We start from the raw sequence: 17,468 nt of genomic DNA, 5'->3' as shown, positions 1-17,468 counted from the left end.
AAAGAACACAGACACTGGACAGAGGAACGCTGCCTAGAAGGCCAGCATCCTGGAGTCGCCTCTTCATGGTTGACGTTGAGACTGGTGTTTTGCGGGTACTATTTAATGAAGCTGCCAGTTGAGGACTTGTGAGGCGTCGGTTTCTCAAACTAGACACGTACTTCTCCTCTTGATCAGTTGTGCACCGGGGCCTCCCACTCCTCTTTCAATTCTGGTTAGAGACAGTTTGCACTGTTCTGTGAAGGGAGTAGTACACAGCATTGTACGAGATCTTCAGTTTCTTGGCAATTTCTCACATGGAATAGCCTTCATTTCTCAGAACAAGAATAGACTGACGAGTTTCAGAAGAAAGTTCTTTGTTGCTGGCCATTTTGAGCCTGTAATCGAACCCACAAATGCTTATGCTCTAGATACTCAACTAGTCTAAAGAATTCCAGTTTTATTGCTTCTTTAAAATCAGCACAACAGTTTTCAGCTGTGCTAACATAATTGCAAAAGGGTTTTCTAATGATCAATTAGACTTTTAAAATGATAAACTTGGATTAGCTAATACAACATGCCATTGGAACACAGGAGTGATGGTTGCCGATAATGGGCCTCTGTACACCTATGTAGATATTCCATTAAAAAAATTGCCGTTTCCAGCTAACATAGTCATTTACAACATTAAAAATCTCTACACTGTATTTCTGATCAATTTGATGTTATTTTAATGGATTTTTTTTTATTGCTTTTCTCTCAAAAACAAGGAAAATGTTTAAGTGACCCCAAACTTTTGAACGGTAGTGTACATATAGCTATATCAGGAGTCTATGGGTTTCCATACTCAGCGATTCAAAGGGCATTGGGTCCCAATGGGTTTCCCTCCCTCCCCCACCCCACAGTAGAGCAGCTTTGGTGGGAGTAACACCTCCAGACTCAGGTCACAAGCTGGAAGCCTGGGTCTGCTGCGGTAGCTGTGTGTGGTGAGCTGTGTTGGGGGGCCCCAGCTCACAGTCTTTGGGCCCCTCTTCCACTCCCCGTGCGTACAGCAGCACCAGCGTGACGGTGGCGAAGGTGGCAGCATTGACGGGAAACGCTCTGAGCAGGGTGGAGGTAAGACCTCGTGTGAACACTCTGAGCCCCTCTCTCCTCACGCTCTGCCGCACGCAGTCAGCGATGCTGGTGTACTGGTAGACCCCACCCACCCCATCCGCCTGGAGGCGGGACTTAATCACGTCCACTGGATAGGTGGAGAGCCAAGAGGCAATCCCGGACATCCCACCGGCGAATAGCAGTTTGGGGATCATGTAGGGGTCGTCAGGTTCACAGCCAATGGAGCGAGTCAGGACGTCATAGGCCAGGAAGTAGACTCCGAAACCGGGGGTTTCTCGGACCAGCGTGGTAACCATGCCACGGTTCACCCCCGACAGCCCCTCCCGCTTGTAGATACGGGCCAGACAGTCCAGGGAGTTCTTGTACAGCTTCCTCTTGGACTTCTTCTCCCCAGTGCCTTAGTAACACAGTATACTTATAAATACTAGTGATGGGTACCAATATGGAAAAGTTGACTCTAGGACAAACATGAAATAGGTGGCCATATATGTTTTGAAAAGGTTTTAATAGTTAGTGCCATTGGTGAACCCTTTAAAAACTGATGCTATAGACGGGTGGGTTGACAACGTCACCAAAATGATGCGTGCGCATCGCAGAGGCAAAAGGCAATGTGTTGTTATCATTCTGAATGGTCAGATCTCTAGCAGTAATGACAAGAAGCGGCCATGTGGAGAATCGTAGCTGGCTTGTTTCAGCTAGTTGTATGTTGTTCTTGAAAACATGTCTTGTTTTTAGGTGTTTTCACTTATGTCACATCAATGCTAATATGGCAAAAATGTGCTAGTTAGCTAACCAACAACTGTGACTATGTATTAGAGAAAAAATGTGTGTGTATTGTGTTATAGTTTACAATATAGTTAACATGTTGTCAATAATCCTTTGATACTAAGGCAACCCACTTTGTTTTGCCCCAAAGTTGAGTATGCATCGTCTTTGTTGCTAAACAACCCATCCGTCTATGGTGCACACGCTTTCCAACAGTGTAGGGGCAGTGCACCGAGTACATTATGCTAGCTAGCTCAGATAAGCTAAAATGACAAACTTTTGACAACTAGCTAGAAACGTTTGCTAACTAGAACAAAAACATCTGCACAAACATTAACTACACAGAATGTGCTTCTTAGAAATTATTGTTTGCTAAAGAGGTAGCTAAATGGCTAGCTTGAAAAGGCAGAGTACAATCCACAAATTGTTTAACTTGCTGGCTAGTTAGCCAAGTTGCTCCACCACCAAATACTGGGGAAACCAATGAATGAAACATGGAACACTTTTGCCCAGTAAAGTCTTCATGCAAGTGTTAACAACAGTTTTTGTTATCTTAAAGTAACAAATACCTCATCAAATCATGATATGGCACTCTCCTAAGGCAGTGTGCATGCTTGCAACAACGGTATGCTTACCACAACATACTTCACTCAAATCAATATGATATCGAATTATCAAAATTGGTCCCCAAGGTTGTCAAAAAAATGTCTAATACTTGTTCATGACTTTCTTCATAACATATAGCAACTTCAATTGAAATACGTGTGTGCATCTTTTTACATGCATGGGCATACGAGGACATCTAGTGGTCAGATGACCTGGTTTATACCTCACCATGACACGTGTAAACAAAAGCATTTTTTATTTTTAATTCAGACCGTTTTAAGCAGTCTTTTCCGAGTATTAAAATGGTGCTTTCAAGACAACTGGGAAAGCAGAAAAAAACCAGAGGTCAAATTATGATGTTGACCTCCAGGTCGGCACTCTAGAAAGATGCCGGAGGTTCCAGCTTGGAATTCTGATTTGGATGAGCGTTCAAAACTATTTTTCCCAGTCAGAGGTCTTTTTCCCCCTGAGTTGCCGGTTGTCTTGAATGCACTGAAGTCTGAGATTTTTGAGTTCCCAGCTGTTTTGAACGAGACATTAAAAGCCCATTATTTTGATAATCCCTACCTTGCATCTGCATGCGTGTCTTGGCCAGCTCCATGGGGCAGCAGATGACACACTGGATGGTTCCGGCTGCGGCCCCGGCCAGGAACTGGTTCATAGGGGTGTCATGGCCCAGGTAACGCATAGCGTTTCCCTGCACTCCAAACACTATGGCGTTGATGAAGGTTAGGCCCATTATGGGGGAGCCGATGCCTTTGTACAGCCCAAACATCTGGGGTGGGGGGTGAAGGAGGGAGAGAGAGATGGGTCAGGCAAAGAGAGGGTGAAATGGAGAAATTAAAAACATTTGATATTTCAGGCTATGGACTCATGTGGAGCATGAAAAGAGCGAGACACATAATTCTAACTCAACGCATGTTGAAGAATTAATTTATAAACTTGTTAAAACCCTTATAAAGTTTTAACAGAACACAAACCAAAATACGTATTCCCAATGCCCATATTTACTACAGGGCGCTACGTTTACCTTTTTTTACAAGGAGCATATGTGGAAAACGTAGGCGCACACAAAGAATTTAGGAGCACAATGTAAAATATTTGGGGTAATAAGGGTAGAATCCTTCATTTTTCAAGGGACACTAATGCTCTAAAATAAAAAGTGCTCTTGAATAAAAATTCCAGGTCACACAGCTAAATATTTTGGCGCATTTGCGAGTAAAATGGTCGCACTGTAGAGCTCTGTGCTACTGCCTCTCCCACCCCAATCAGCTCTGTGAGTATTCTATCAGGCCCATAACAATCAGTCACAAGACAGGTGAGGTCGTCTGAAACAGACAGGTCCAGGATCAGCGCTTAGGACAAACGGACCTCATTAATAACTCAAACAGAGCAGACTTCAATGTGGTTGTGTTGATGGGAGAGTGGCCAAAGTCTCAAACAAATCTGAAGCCTATAGGACTATACAATACCAAACATGACAACTTAACATGAGCTCATCACCTGTTTAAAGTTAAATTGGAGACATCTTCCACTTAATGATAAAGATTTAGGTAGGACTTACCGACTCCTGCCGAACGATGGACTGGAAACAGTGGTAGGTCCCGCGGTAGAGAGGCTTGTCCACATTCTGAACCTGGAGTCTCACCTGCAACACACACACAGGTCAAGGTCAAAGAGAACCTGTACGGCCAATCAGCATCCCTCCTGAACAAACCAACACTTCCTGACAACAGTATCACAACATAGCAACAAAAATGAGGGAATACAGAATAGCTTACTAGTACACACAATTATACACCACATGACCAAAAGTATGTGGACACCTGCTCGTCAAACATCTCATTCCAAAATCATGGGCATTAATATTACGTTGGTCCCCCCTTTGCTGCTATAACAGCCTCCACTCTTCTGGGAAGGCTTTCCACTATATGAAGATTGCTGCGGGGACTTGCTTCCATTCAGCCACAAGAGCATTAGTGAGGTCGGGCACTGATGTTGGGCGACTAGGCCTGGCTTGCAGTTGGAGTTCCAATTCATCCCAAAGGTATTCAATGGGGTTGGAGTCACTGCTCTGTGCAGGCCAGTCAAGTTCTTCCACACCGATCTCGACAAACCATTTCTGTATGGACCTCGCTTTGTGCACAGGGGGCATTGTCATGCTGAACCAGGAAAGGGTCTTCCCCAAACTGTTGTCACAGTTGGAAGCACAGAGTCGTCTAGAATGTAATTGTATTCTGTAGCGTTAAGATTTCCGTCACGGTAACTAAGGGGCCTAGCCCGAACCATGAAAAACAGCCCCAGACCATTATTTCTCATCCACCAAACTTTACAGTTGGCACTATGCATTTGGGCAGGTAGCGTTCTCCTGCCATCCACCAAACCAAGAGTCGTCCATCGGACTGCCAGATGGTGAAGCGTGATTCATCACTCCAGAGAACGTGTTTCTACTGCTTCAGAGTCCAATGGTGGCAAGCTTTACACCACTCCAGCCGAAACTTGGCATTGCGCATGGTGATCTTAGGCTTAGGCAGCCTAAGGCAGCTGCTCGGCCATGGAAACCCATTTCATGAAGTTCCCAACGAACAGTTCTTGTGCTGATGTTGCTTCCAGAGACATTTAGGAACTCAGTAGTGAGTGTTGCAACTGAGGACAGACAATTTTTACATGCTACGCGCTTCAGCGGTCCCGTTCTGTGAGATTATATGGCCTACCACTTAGCGGCTGAGCAGTTGTAGACGTTTCCACTTCACAATAACAGTACTTACAGTTGCCCAGGGCAGCTCTAGCAGCGCAGAAATTTTACTAACTGATTTGTTGGAAATGTGGCATCCTATGACAGTGCCAAGATGAAAGTCACTGAGCTCTTAGTAAGGCCATTCTACTGCCAATGTTTGTCTATGGAGATTGCATGGCTGTGTGCTCGATTTTATACACCTGTCAGTAATGGGTGTGGCTGAAATAGCCAAATCCACTAATTTGAAGTGGTGTCCCCATACTTTTGTATATATAGTGTATGTACTGCCATGAAGTGTGTAAACATGATTTTTCTGACACAACTTGCTAAACTCAGACATCAAAATGTTGATAGGGGATGGGGAAGAGTCCTATTCTTGTTGTGGTTCAACAAAAATAAGACAGTCAAAGTGACAGAGAGACAGGTGGCAGATTGACCTTTGCTGTACTTACTACAGTGTACTGTTGTGTAGAAGTATCTACTAACACAGTAAGACCTTTTCTGTGAAACTAATAAAGTCCTTGTTACATTAACAAGGAAATCTTCCACAATCATTAGACCTACGCAAGCAGGATGTGTATGAAATCAGCAGCATACATACATACAAACAAAACAGCATCTGTTATAGTGTGGAGAATACGGTCATCAATTTCCCCTTACTATACTGTGTTGCTGCTTTTTATGGTTGTTTGAGACAAGCAGCAACTATTGAACTTAGTGACTGCAAGCTTTATTTTCATATAATGGAAAGAAACAGCCCAAAACGATAACAACCAGACTCACCTTAACCGTGTCAAAAGGGTGTCCTACTAAGACTCCGGCAGCACCTGAAGAGAAGAATGAGAGAGCAGTCAGACAGGATAGACTACGCTATACTTAACCGAGCAGATTGTTCAAAAAAAATTACACGTAAAAATGACTGTAGCCTATATGATACACAGATAGTTTGAAAAGTTGTATTCTGGTAGGAAAAAAAAGTTATTTATAGCAACCAAAACATTGTTTCTGTAAACTAAATAAAATAGCCATGTCCGCTATTCAGATCTCAACAACAGAAATTGTAAACATAAGCCATTTAATGTTGGCTCTCACCCCACAGAGGACATCACATCAGCCTGCCAAAATATAAGCTGTGATTCATCTGAGAAGGATATGGAAACCCTGTAGCCATCAACAACAACATGTAGCCTAACTGTAGACCTGGGTTCAAATACTATTTTAAAATCTTTCAAATAGTTGAGGCATTTGCTCCAGCCTGCCTTGCGTGCCAGATGGGCAGGGTTTACAGTTGAGACTATTCCATTAGTCCATTAGCCAGGCTGGCTCAATCAAGCACCGGCAAAGTATTTAAAATGATTTCAAATAGTATTTGAATCTAGGTATGACAGACCGCTGCCTCATATATGGCAAGGCCACTGGGGAGAGACTGAGTCTCCTTCAGGAATAGCTTTGTCCAAGCGACTGCTCTGGAAGGTACTGTACATAACATGTGTACAAGCCCTCTCCTCCACTCCCCATGGCTCTGAATACAGAGTGAAACCTCAGCCCTGGGCCCTGACAGCAACTGTCCTGCTAAAGGCCTTGATATCGGCCTACATAGTTTGGCGGACTATACTCCAAACTGGCATCAAACGTTCCAAAACAAACAACATTATAGAAGGTTGGAATGTGTAGTGCACCAACAGAATGCTACAACCCAAACAGAGCTTGCAGAACTCTGTGGCTGTAGGCCATCTGTCTTTGGTATGTCTGTTCCTCTCTGGGACTGGCTAGAAGAGCAAGGCTAATCCTTACTAAGCGCCTGCTGTGCCACAGCCAGCCAATCAGAGCCAGCCTCCTTTTGTAAGCCAGGAAAAGAACAGCAGTAGGCATGTGCATGGGTCAGTGCGATCCGGGATCCTTGGGATGTCCCTACCCTAAATCCTTACCTTAACAGAGAAACTGACACGATTACTTGTGTCCTTGGCAACCGGCAGGCAAAGGGCCATTTTGGTCATATTTTACAATACCTTAGGGAGCTACAGCTACAGCAGAAAAAACTACTATCAAACTAACAGTACCCTGGGTAATTTGTAAGTTGAGTTATTTCAAATTTTCTATCTATACCGAACAAAAATATATAAAAATGCAAAAATGTCAAAGATTTTACTGAGTTACAGTTTTTATAAGGAAATCGTAAAATGAAATAAATTCATTAGGTCATAATCTATGGATTTTACATGACTGGGCAGGGGTGCAGCCATGGGTGGGCCTGGAAATGCATAGGCCCACCCACTGGGGAGCCAGGCCCACCCAATCAGAATGAGTTTTTCCCCACAAAAGAGCTTTATAACAGACAGAAATGCTCCTCAGTTTCATCAGCTGTTCGGGTGGCTGGCCTCAGATGATCCCGCAGGTGAGGAAGCCGGATGTGGAGGTCCTGGGCTGGCGTGGTTACGTGAGGTCTGCGGTTGTGAGGCCGGTTGGACGTCCTGCCAAATTCTCCAAAACAACGTTGGAGGCGGCTTATGGTAGAGAAATTAACATTACATTATCTGGCAACAGCTCTGGTGGACATTCCTGCAGTCAGCATGCCAATTGCACACTCCCTCAAAACTTGAGACACCTGTGGCATTGTGTTGTGTGACAAAACTGCACATTTTAGAGTGGCATTTTATTGTCCCCAGCACAAGGTGCACCTGTGTAATGATCATGACGTTTAATCAGCTTATTGATATGCCACACCTGTCAGGTGGATGAATTATCTTGGCAAAGGAGAAACATGCTCACCAATAGGGATGTAAACAAATTTGTGCACAACATTTGAGAGAAATACGTTTTGCTGCATATGGAACATTTCTGGGATATTTTATTTCAGCTCATGAAACATGGGACCAACAATTTACATGTTGCGTTTATATTTATATTATGCAAAGGTGTCTGCCTAGTACAAAGTACCTACGCAAGTTTTTCATTCCCCTACGGTCAGCTTGGAATGATTGCTTTGAAAGCCTAATGCAGGTTTTCAGAGGAATTGATACACAAATGCTCAAAGGCTTGGTTTGTCATAATTTACATTTTAGTCAGTTAGCAGGCGCTCTTATCCAGAGCGACTTACAGCAGCAATTAAGGTTAAGTGCCTTGCTCAAGGGCACAGGCAAATGTTTCACCTAATCAGCTCAGGGATTCGAACCAGCAACCTTTCAGTTACTGGACCAATGCTCTTAAAACACTAAAGCTACCTGCCGCCCACTTTTGCAGCGTGCCATGTTGGCAGCAAAAGTTCCAACATAATTACATTCTAGTCGGAATAGCAATTAGAATAGTATTGTTATGGAACACCTGGTGCCAACATGGAGGATAGTTTACACTCATGTATGTTTATGGCTCACCTCCAAATAGTGGGCCTAATAGGCTTACATTCCCATATAATACTAAAGTTGCCTTCTGAGTCGAGTCAGGCTTTTCACGCCACTCCACTAACGTTGAGCATGTGGATCCCTCCCCTATGGGTTTACATGTACACCAGACCCTTCCATAGCAGACCAGTGACAGCAGGAGGGAGAGTGTGATTGGTCTGTGAAGGGGTATGTGTAGATGCATATCCTTTTTACAGTAGAGCCATCTTAGGTTATCTGTTTCAGTCTGCAAATATAACAAATGTATGCACTCACTACTGTAAGTCGCTCTGGATAAGACCGTCTGCTAAATTACCAATGACCAAAGTGTCAAATGTAAATGTAATGCTACAGGACATAGGACTACATGCTTTCCATTCTTCACAGGGTGTACAGAGGACATTCAGGAGGCTTGTGGGTGGCTGGAAAACACCCGTGGTAGGATTTCTAGACCATGTCCAAGTGAGAAAGAAGGAAGGAAAGAAGTCATTTTATCTTTCTCCATCGATAGCCAAGTAATTGAATATTGACAAGTAACTTTGTATGCCTGTTATTTGACGTATAAATCATTGATTGATGGAGCAGTAACTGAAACCACAGGATGTATCACTTATCATAAATAATTTCACCAGAAGTAGACCTTTAACTTTCAACAACATAAACTTAGTCTTCCTGGAGAGAAGGGCCATCCATCTACTTTATGAACCAACCACCTATAAACAAATCTAACCAAGAAGAATAGCACCAAGGTAACATTGGAGACTACTGGCATCAGATTCCTAAATAAGGTCTAACCCTGAAATGTTGACGGTGGTTACCCATATCCCCTGGTATCCAGCTTTTCTGACACAGAGACTACTTTTTTTCTGACACCAGATAGCAGACTCAATATGGCTTGCACCGACCTGACTTACCAAATAGGCATATATCTACATTGCAACAATGTCATGCCTACCAATTATTCAGACTGTAGGCTACAGTATCTTATGGTGTCAAATTGAGTTTGTTATTCCTGGTATATGATGTTACAATCATAGCCACAGGAAGATGTTTGGGTATGGGGGATGCTGTGATTTGTACCGCAGTGCACTGCCTTAATAAAAAATATATAATAATAATAATAAAAATGTATTCATATTTTACTTTCAATGTTCAGGGGGTTCAGCACCTCTACTTCCCGCGGCTATGGTTACAATCACACAGAGTCAGTTACTGCATTGTCTGAATAGTTCCAGACAGCTACAATATGTCACGTCTTCCCATTTATATAGATATCATTTGGAAAATGTACCTTGCGTGCCCTGTCGACCCACTTGCGCCAAATACAAAAATGCGGTTTAAATCACTGAATGGGATTGCATCATCACACACTATCGATGTAACTACCTACAGTAGTTAGCCGGGTGATCATGTGAACAAGGCTAGAGTTGAACAATCTCAATGACATACATTGTGTCAATTTGTGTGAGCTATGTAAGAATTAATTTCTCAAATTGGTGTAAAGACAATTATCTGTGTGTGTGGTGTGACGATAGGTAGCCTATGACGATGGATGTGTGCGCTTGCCTTCCCTGATTGGCTTAGTGCAGCCAGTAGTTAGCTAAAGCTGCCTCCTGGGTTGGTGTGCTTCAAATCAGACTTACCTCCAATGCAGCCAGCGAGAAAGTCCATCACCACTCTTCAGTACAAATGTGCTATTAAGAGTGTCAAATATCGGTGAATTAATACGTTTTGATGCCGATTCGTTTGCCACTTAAACAGTTTGATGAAACACAGCTGCGCTAGTTGGCAACAGTCTTCGTCTCCTAGCTAGGCTAATGTGCTATCAACTTGCTAGCTAATATATCCTTGTTGCGGCCGTTAGAATCACTGAGGTATGAATAGAATAGCTACACGACCTCCATGAACTGTCCAAGCTAAGTGATTTTACGATCCCCTCTCTGTAGTAACCTCGACCCTGTGTCTGTCTAACCAACGTTTTGACAGATGACATTGGAGGTGTTTACTACCTGCTTCGGGTAAACATCGTATCCAATCACATTACAGTGCCGAAGGCACCACCCCTCTTTTCAATCTTACCCCCAACGTTTATTGGTTGTGTATGAAAATAATCGCACATTCAAGGTTGCGTCAGCAATACGGTGTGACGTTTTTGGTCATTGATGAAAACACCCCACAACCAACTCTCGTTTGAATCATTATGGCAGGTTTGAAATAATATCGATTTTACATAGGGAAATAGATGTTTCTACGCATAAGCAAACGGGCTGAAAAACATCTGGCTGCTGAAAGTTGCGATTACCATATCAGACATATGCCAAACCTAGACAAAATAGAAACTATTCCATATGTTATGGCTTAACTACCTACATTCAAGGTCACGTATGGACGAGCATGCCATGGCATAGCTACCACCTTTCAAACTTCTCGTTTTAACCTTATCAATGACATAATGTATTTCAGAACAGTTCTCAGTTTTAGACACTAGTTTTAAACACAATAAGCCTTTGTGCCATTTGTAAGGATAGTTAGTTTTTTATGTTGCACATGTTGTTATAGTCCTATTACATTTGTAATTATTTTTTCAAAAGCTTTGATAAAGCCATTCAATGTCTGTTTCAATGTGTCTTTGACACTTCATATACTGTCATTGCTTAGACACGATGACTGTTTTGAGCGCACGAACCTATCAATGGCAACTTCGGCATTATTCGGCTACACTCGGCTCCTCTGTTTCGTAACGCTCAACCGAACATACACGTGGTATTTTGGTATGAAGGACGCAGAAGATTCACATAACTGGCTCGAATAGTCCTTCTATAACAGGGAAAACAGTTTACACAACGACAATCAGTGGAAGCATGAGAAACATGCAGTGATATCGTTTTCACACAAGTTATCTTATGTTTGAAGAATGCATATTGCCGATTTCGCGGCAGGATCCATAGGAGGTACGTAACCTATTGCGATCTCGAGGCTGTATAGCGTTATTTAAAAACAACGTAGGCTAATATTAATGTTGGTTGTCCGAACCCTGAATAACAAGTTCATGGAAAATATAATTCATAGAAATTATGTGTGCGTCGTCAATAATATTTGGAGGTTCATTCGTTATAAAAGTGTGTGACCCCACTTCTTTTGGGGGCTTTTGAGGTTATACCGTAGCAGCCTAGGCCTCTGCGTATATAGATAGTCTATATATATAATAGTCTATATAATTGTACAGGATAATGTTGCCTGGAAACCCGACTTAGAATTGCATTGAAATCTCTGTCGGGCAGAAATCTGCATTTGAATCAGGAACGTTTCCTTTCACGACCTCTTTAACCCAGAATGTTTAATAAAATTATATTTGAAGGTACTTTACCTTTTGTCCATGTTCATGCTGTTGGTTCTTTTGGCGGTAGGAATGTGAGACAATATGTACACAGAGAAGTATAATTACATACACTTTTCAAAGCACTGGTAGTGCTTTCAGATTGCTATGACCTGAAGCATGCGCACAATACGAAAATACATGTATACAATGAGATGCATGCATACTTGCAGGCTCGTGCGCGTGATTACATGGTTCGGTGTATGCTTCAGGTGATAGAAATCTGAACACACTACCAGCGCTTTGAAAAGTTGATGTAATTATACTTTCCTGTGCATATATTGTCTTAAACTGCATAGACAACCACTAAAGTGGTTAAAATATAGTAAAGTGCGTTAAAATATAATTGTATCCAACATTCTGGCTTGTAGAGGTCGTGAGAGGAAGCTTGCCTGATTCAAACCCAGTTTTTTCCCCCAACATTGAATTCAATACAGTTCAATTCAGGAATGTCCAGAAGGCCTCAAAACCCAAATCCTAATCCTTTTCTAAACATAGTAACATCTTTGGCAGTCTATCCTCCTTGATTAACCAGGCCACCTCATGCACCTACTGTATGTTACTTTGTGTCAAATACGTTTTTAACAGTATTACAAAGTATCAACTTAATGTTGTGTGGCAGTCAAAATTGTTATGCCATCCCAATGTTAGGATGTTGTAAACAAGGACCAGCATGACAGACTGATACGTGCTCTCATACATGTATCTAGTCGTCTTAGCAGCTCCTTCATTTACATTTGGTGATAGAAATGTGGTCATGTTACCACAGTAACACCTGGAGTTTGCTTAATTAAGATGGTTAGCTAACACAGATGTCATCATTCACCAATCAAGCTAGCTATAATAACATTGTAATAACAATGTCACCTAGTCTGCTGTGTGTGTGGTCTTCATCATTTCCATTCCTCTGTCTAAACACAGGGGCATGTGGTGTTGCTGTGGGCTATCCTCTTGATACAGTAAAGGTAAGTGTTTTGATGTTAATGTGTTTTATTGAAGTGGAGACAAACCATACCAGTCAAAAGTTTGGACACACCTAGCCATTCAAGGGTGTTTCTTTATTTTTACTATTTTCTACATTGTAGAATAATAGTGAAGACATCAAAACTATGAAATTACACATATGGAATCATGTAGTAACCAAAAAGTGTTAAACAAATAAAAATATATTTTAGATTCTTCAAAGTAGCCACCCTTTGCCTTGATGAAAGCTTTGCACGCTCTTGGCATTCTCTCAACCAGCTTTCTGAAGAATGATTTTCCAACATTCTTGAATGAGTTCCCACATATGCTGAGCACTTGTTGGCTGCTTTTCCTTCAGTCAGACTAAAGGACAGATTTCCACCGGTCTAATGTCCATTGCTCGTGTTTCTTGGCCCAAGCAAGTCTCTTCTTATTGGTGTCCTTTAGTAGTGGTTTCTTTGCAGCAATTGGACCATTAAGGCCTGATTCACACAGTCTCCTCTGAACAGTTGATGTTGAGATGTGTCTGTTACTTGAATTCTGTGAAGCATTTATTTGGGCTGCAATCTGAGGTGCAGTTAACTCTAATCCTCTGCAGTAGAGGTAACTATGGGTCTTCCTTTCCTGTAGTGGTCCTCATGAAAGCCAGTTTCATCATAGCGCTTGATGGTTTTTGCGACTGCACTTGAAGAAACTTTAAAAGTTCTTGAAATGTTCTTTATTGACTGACCTTCATGTCTTAAAGTAATGATGGGCTGTCGTTTCACTTTGCTTATTTCAGCTGTTCTTGCCATAATATGGACTTGATCTTTTTACCAAATTGGGCTATTTTCTGTAATTGAAATGTTAATTGTTATTTGAAATGCATTCCAGGTGACTACCTCATGAAGCTGGTTGAGAGAATGTCAAGAGTGTGCAAAGCTGTCATCAAGGCAAAGGGTGGCTACTTTGAAGAATCTCAAATATAACATATATTTTGATTTGTTTAACACTTTTTTGGTTACTACGTGATTCCATATGTGTTATTTCATAGTTTTGACGTCTTCACTATTATTCTGCAATGTAGAAAATAGTAAAAAATTAAGAAAAACCCTTGAATGAGTAGGTGTGTCCAAACTTTTGACTGATACTGTACATACCTAAAGATGCTGCCATGAGCCTTATTCTGGTGATGACATAACTCCTGCCAGGCTGAACTCTTCCTGACGTTGACAGGTGAGGATACAAACTCAGAAGCAGTTCACTGGAATTTGGCATTGCTTCATAACAACGTTATCTAAAGAAGGGGTGAGTGTCAATCTTTTCCGTCATAAAGCAGTCCTAATCAGTTGGTTCATCAGTCACCTTATCTGATTGTCTAAACTGAGAAGCACACTGACCCCCCCTCCTCTCTCTCCTGTACCTCCAGGTCCATGGCTTCTTCAAAGGGATGTCCCTGCCTGTTACCACGGTTTCCATGACTTCCTCTGTGGTGTTTGGGATGTACAGGAACTGCCGTCAGTGTCTCAGTCAGCTGAGGGGAGGACCAGGAACCCCAAACACCAAACTAGAAATCTTCCTCTCCGGCCTGGCCGGCGGTGTGGCTACGGTGAGGAGTTTTATTTCTGAGGATATATATTCTTTTGTTGTTGTTTTCCAGAATGAACTTTCACAGGATTTGTGATTGTAGGACCATTGTATTTACTTTCTAAGGAAGGACAATGTCATATTATCCAAACTTGGACCTTATTGTTCACCCTGCTACCATCTAGAAGGCGGAGACAGTACAGGTGCATCAAAGCTGGGACCGAGAGACTGAAAAACAGCTTCTATCTCTAGGCCAACAGACTGTTAAATTGTCACCACTAGCCGGCCTCCGCCCATTACCCTGCCTTGTACTTAGTCACTTTTAGTAGCCGGCTACCACCCGGTACTCTACCCTGCACCTTAGAGACTGCTGCCCTATGTACATAGTCATTGAACACTGGTCACTTTAATAATGTTTACATACTGTTCTATCCACTTCAAATGTATATACTGTATTCTAGTCAAGGCTCATCCAATGTAGCTACTGCTGTACACACCTTTTCTATTCCTATACTGTCCATACTGTCTGTACACACCATCATATACATATATATTAATATTCTTGACTCTGGCTCGTTCTGATATTTCTTAATTTCTTGAGGGAATTGTGTGTAATGTTTTGTACTGTTAGGTATTACTGCACTGTTGGAGCTAGAAACATAAGCATTTTGTTGCACCTGCGATAACATCTGCAAAATATGTGTACTCGACCAATAACATTTTATTTGATTTATTGACATTATTTGGCTTTAAAATATGGTAGTCCTGTTACAGTGTAATTAGTGAGTAACTGCCAACCTGTATGTGAATTCACTGACTGTCCCGTTTCCTTATTCTGGTCTCTCAGGTGACAGTGATGTCACCAGGCGACATAGTGAAAGTCAGGCTGCAGTGTCAGACAGAGTCCATGCGAGCCAGAAAAGGGGCCAACTTGCCCAAACCCAAGTACCGCGGCCCCGTCCACTGTCTCCTGACCATCGTCAGAGAGGAGGGGGTACTGGGGCTCTACAGGGGAGCTCTGCCTCTCATGCTGAGAGACGGACCGTCCTACGCCACCTACTTCCTGACTTACAGCACACTCTGTGAGTGGTTCACCCCGACTGGAAAGAAGGGACCAGGTGGGTGAGATTCTATTTGGTCCATAGCTTACCTTTTGACCCTCCAGCTGGTTTTCTATTGGTCTAAAGTGTGGGCTTCAGTCCTCAACAGGATACAACGTTGGTCTCTTATGAATGTGTTCTACTCTACAAATGGTTAAAGTAATTATTGTTGTAGTTCATAGATAGAGCATTTAACCCTAATCCCTATCTCTTGCGATTCTCAGAGTGGACAGGGGTGATGCTGGCTGGCGGGGTGGCTGGTATGACCGGCTGGACAGTGGGTACGCCCATGGACGTGATTAAGGCCCGCCTCCAGATGGACGGAGCCAGGGATATCAAGAGATACAAGGGCTTTGTCCACTGCATCACAGAGACAGTCAGGGTGGAGGGGTCAGGGGTGTTCTTTAGGAGCTTGGGTATCAACTGTTTACGTGCCTTCCCTGTCAACATGGTGGTGTTCGCGACCTATGAACTCCTGGTCGGCTTCCTCAGAACACAGCCTGATGCTATAAAGCCCCCCAAACTAGAGTTTGAGTAGACACTGGTAGTGCTGAGCGATTAACCGAAATGTTGGTTATTTTTTGTTTTTTAAACAACTAATAGACCAATTAGTTTAATTATTTTCATTCCATTTCATTCGTTTTTTCGCACAGTTTCTCTAGAGATAAATCAGATCCGGCCTGAACTGTGCAATGTACAGTAGTATGGAGTTGAAATTTCCAATAGTTTAGAGCATAAAACGTGGTAATTAACTACAATGACCAAAATCCATTGCGCAGATGACTTGGAATGAAATAATAAATTCATCAAATAAAACAAATATAATATATACAACAACTGAAATATTTTATTAAAGTAATGTGAATAAATGATGGTTAATAAGTGATAAGCAGTAATGGGAAGTCACTACCATCATGGGACTATGATTAATTGTTTTATTCTGTGTTACAGTATTCAACCCACATAATGCATAGTGCATTTAATGTTTAAAAAAATAAATAATTAAAACTGTAATTATTTTGTAATAATCTAACGGAAACCGAACCGACTTCAAAAAACATAAATCGCTCGGCACTAGACACTGGACTTGAGAGACTAATGTACCTCTCTCTCTTGATTGTACTCCTCTCTCCTCTCTCTTGATTGCACTCTCTCACACTCCCGGTTCGTCTGTCTGACTGTCTGTCTGACCTTTCTGTCTGACTGTGTTTTTCTGTCTCCCTCTCTCTCCCTCTCTCTCTCTCTCTCTCTTTTGGGTCAGTAGAGGGGTTAGATCAGTGGTCACCGATCGGTCAATCGTGATCGACTGATCGATCTCCAAGGCATCTCTAGTCGATCTTCAAATATTTCTGTAAAAAAATAACTCTAAAGCATTGCGTTACTTTTTTTTTGGTATTCCTCTTGTGCAGTTGGCGGTAGGTGCACCCGATTCAGCTGCCCTGCGTGCTGGGTAGCCGAAGTGTTCAGATTTTGAACCGTTTCATGTGTCTGAAAGGACAAACTCTGCCTTCCCCACGGGCCCGGAGAGCAAATCAAGTGCACTATAGGCCTACTGCTGACCAATCGGATGGCTCAGATGACCGTGTCTGCAGTAACGTAGCAGGAATAAAAGGAAGCTACAGCAAAGTTGTGAGATTTAAAAACGTTTAAAACCATGACTAGATAGAGACTGTCTACGAATACAGCAAAGAGATGCTGTTTTTATGAGTGAGTTTAAGTTCTTACTCAGCACATACAGTTGAAGTAGGACGTTTACATACACTTAGTTTGGAGTCATTAAAACTCATTTGTCAACCACTCCACACATTTCTTGTAATCAAACTATAGTTTTGGCAAGTCGGTTAGGACATCTACTTTGTGCATGACACAAGTAATTTTTCCAA

General features: G+C 42.3%; 2 protein-coding genes across 2 annotated transcripts; one reads left to right on the top strand and one right to left on the bottom strand.

The window, feature by feature from the left end:
- Positions 1-724: 724 nt before the first annotated feature.
- Positions 725-10,542, bottom strand: slc25a29 (solute carrier family 25 member 29). Its single transcript, XM_038962821.1, has 5 exons — positions 10,224-10,542; positions 5,987-6,030; positions 4,031-4,114; positions 3,034-3,241; positions 725-1,492 (listed from the first exon to the last, which is right to left on the bottom strand). Exons 1-5 carry the CDS (start codon positions 10,249-10,251, stop codon positions 924-926), a joined length of 933 nt encoding a protein of 310 aa, XP_038818749.1. The 5' UTR covers positions 10,252-10,542; the 3' UTR covers positions 725-923.
- A 782-nt stretch (positions 10,543-11,324) lies between these two features.
- Positions 11,325-16,358, top strand: slc25a47a (solute carrier family 25 member 47a). Its single transcript, XM_038962850.1, has 6 exons — positions 11,325-11,531; positions 12,878-12,921; positions 14,135-14,206; positions 14,328-14,507; positions 15,333-15,603; positions 15,810-16,358. Exons 1-6 carry the CDS (start codon positions 11,495-11,497, stop codon positions 16,121-16,123), a joined length of 918 nt encoding a protein of 305 aa, XP_038818778.1. The 5' UTR covers positions 11,325-11,494; the 3' UTR covers positions 16,124-16,358.
- The last annotated feature ends 1,110 nt before the right edge of the window (positions 16,359-17,468 follow it).

This window comes from Salvelinus namaycush, chromosome 24 (assembly GCF_016432855.1).
Source record: "Salvelinus namaycush isolate Seneca chromosome 24, SaNama_1.0, whole genome shotgun sequence".
In the NCBI taxonomy this organism is placed as follows: Eukaryota; Metazoa; Chordata; class Actinopteri; order Salmoniformes; family Salmonidae; genus Salvelinus; species Salvelinus namaycush.
This window is presented reverse-complemented; position numbering and strand designations above follow the sequence as displayed.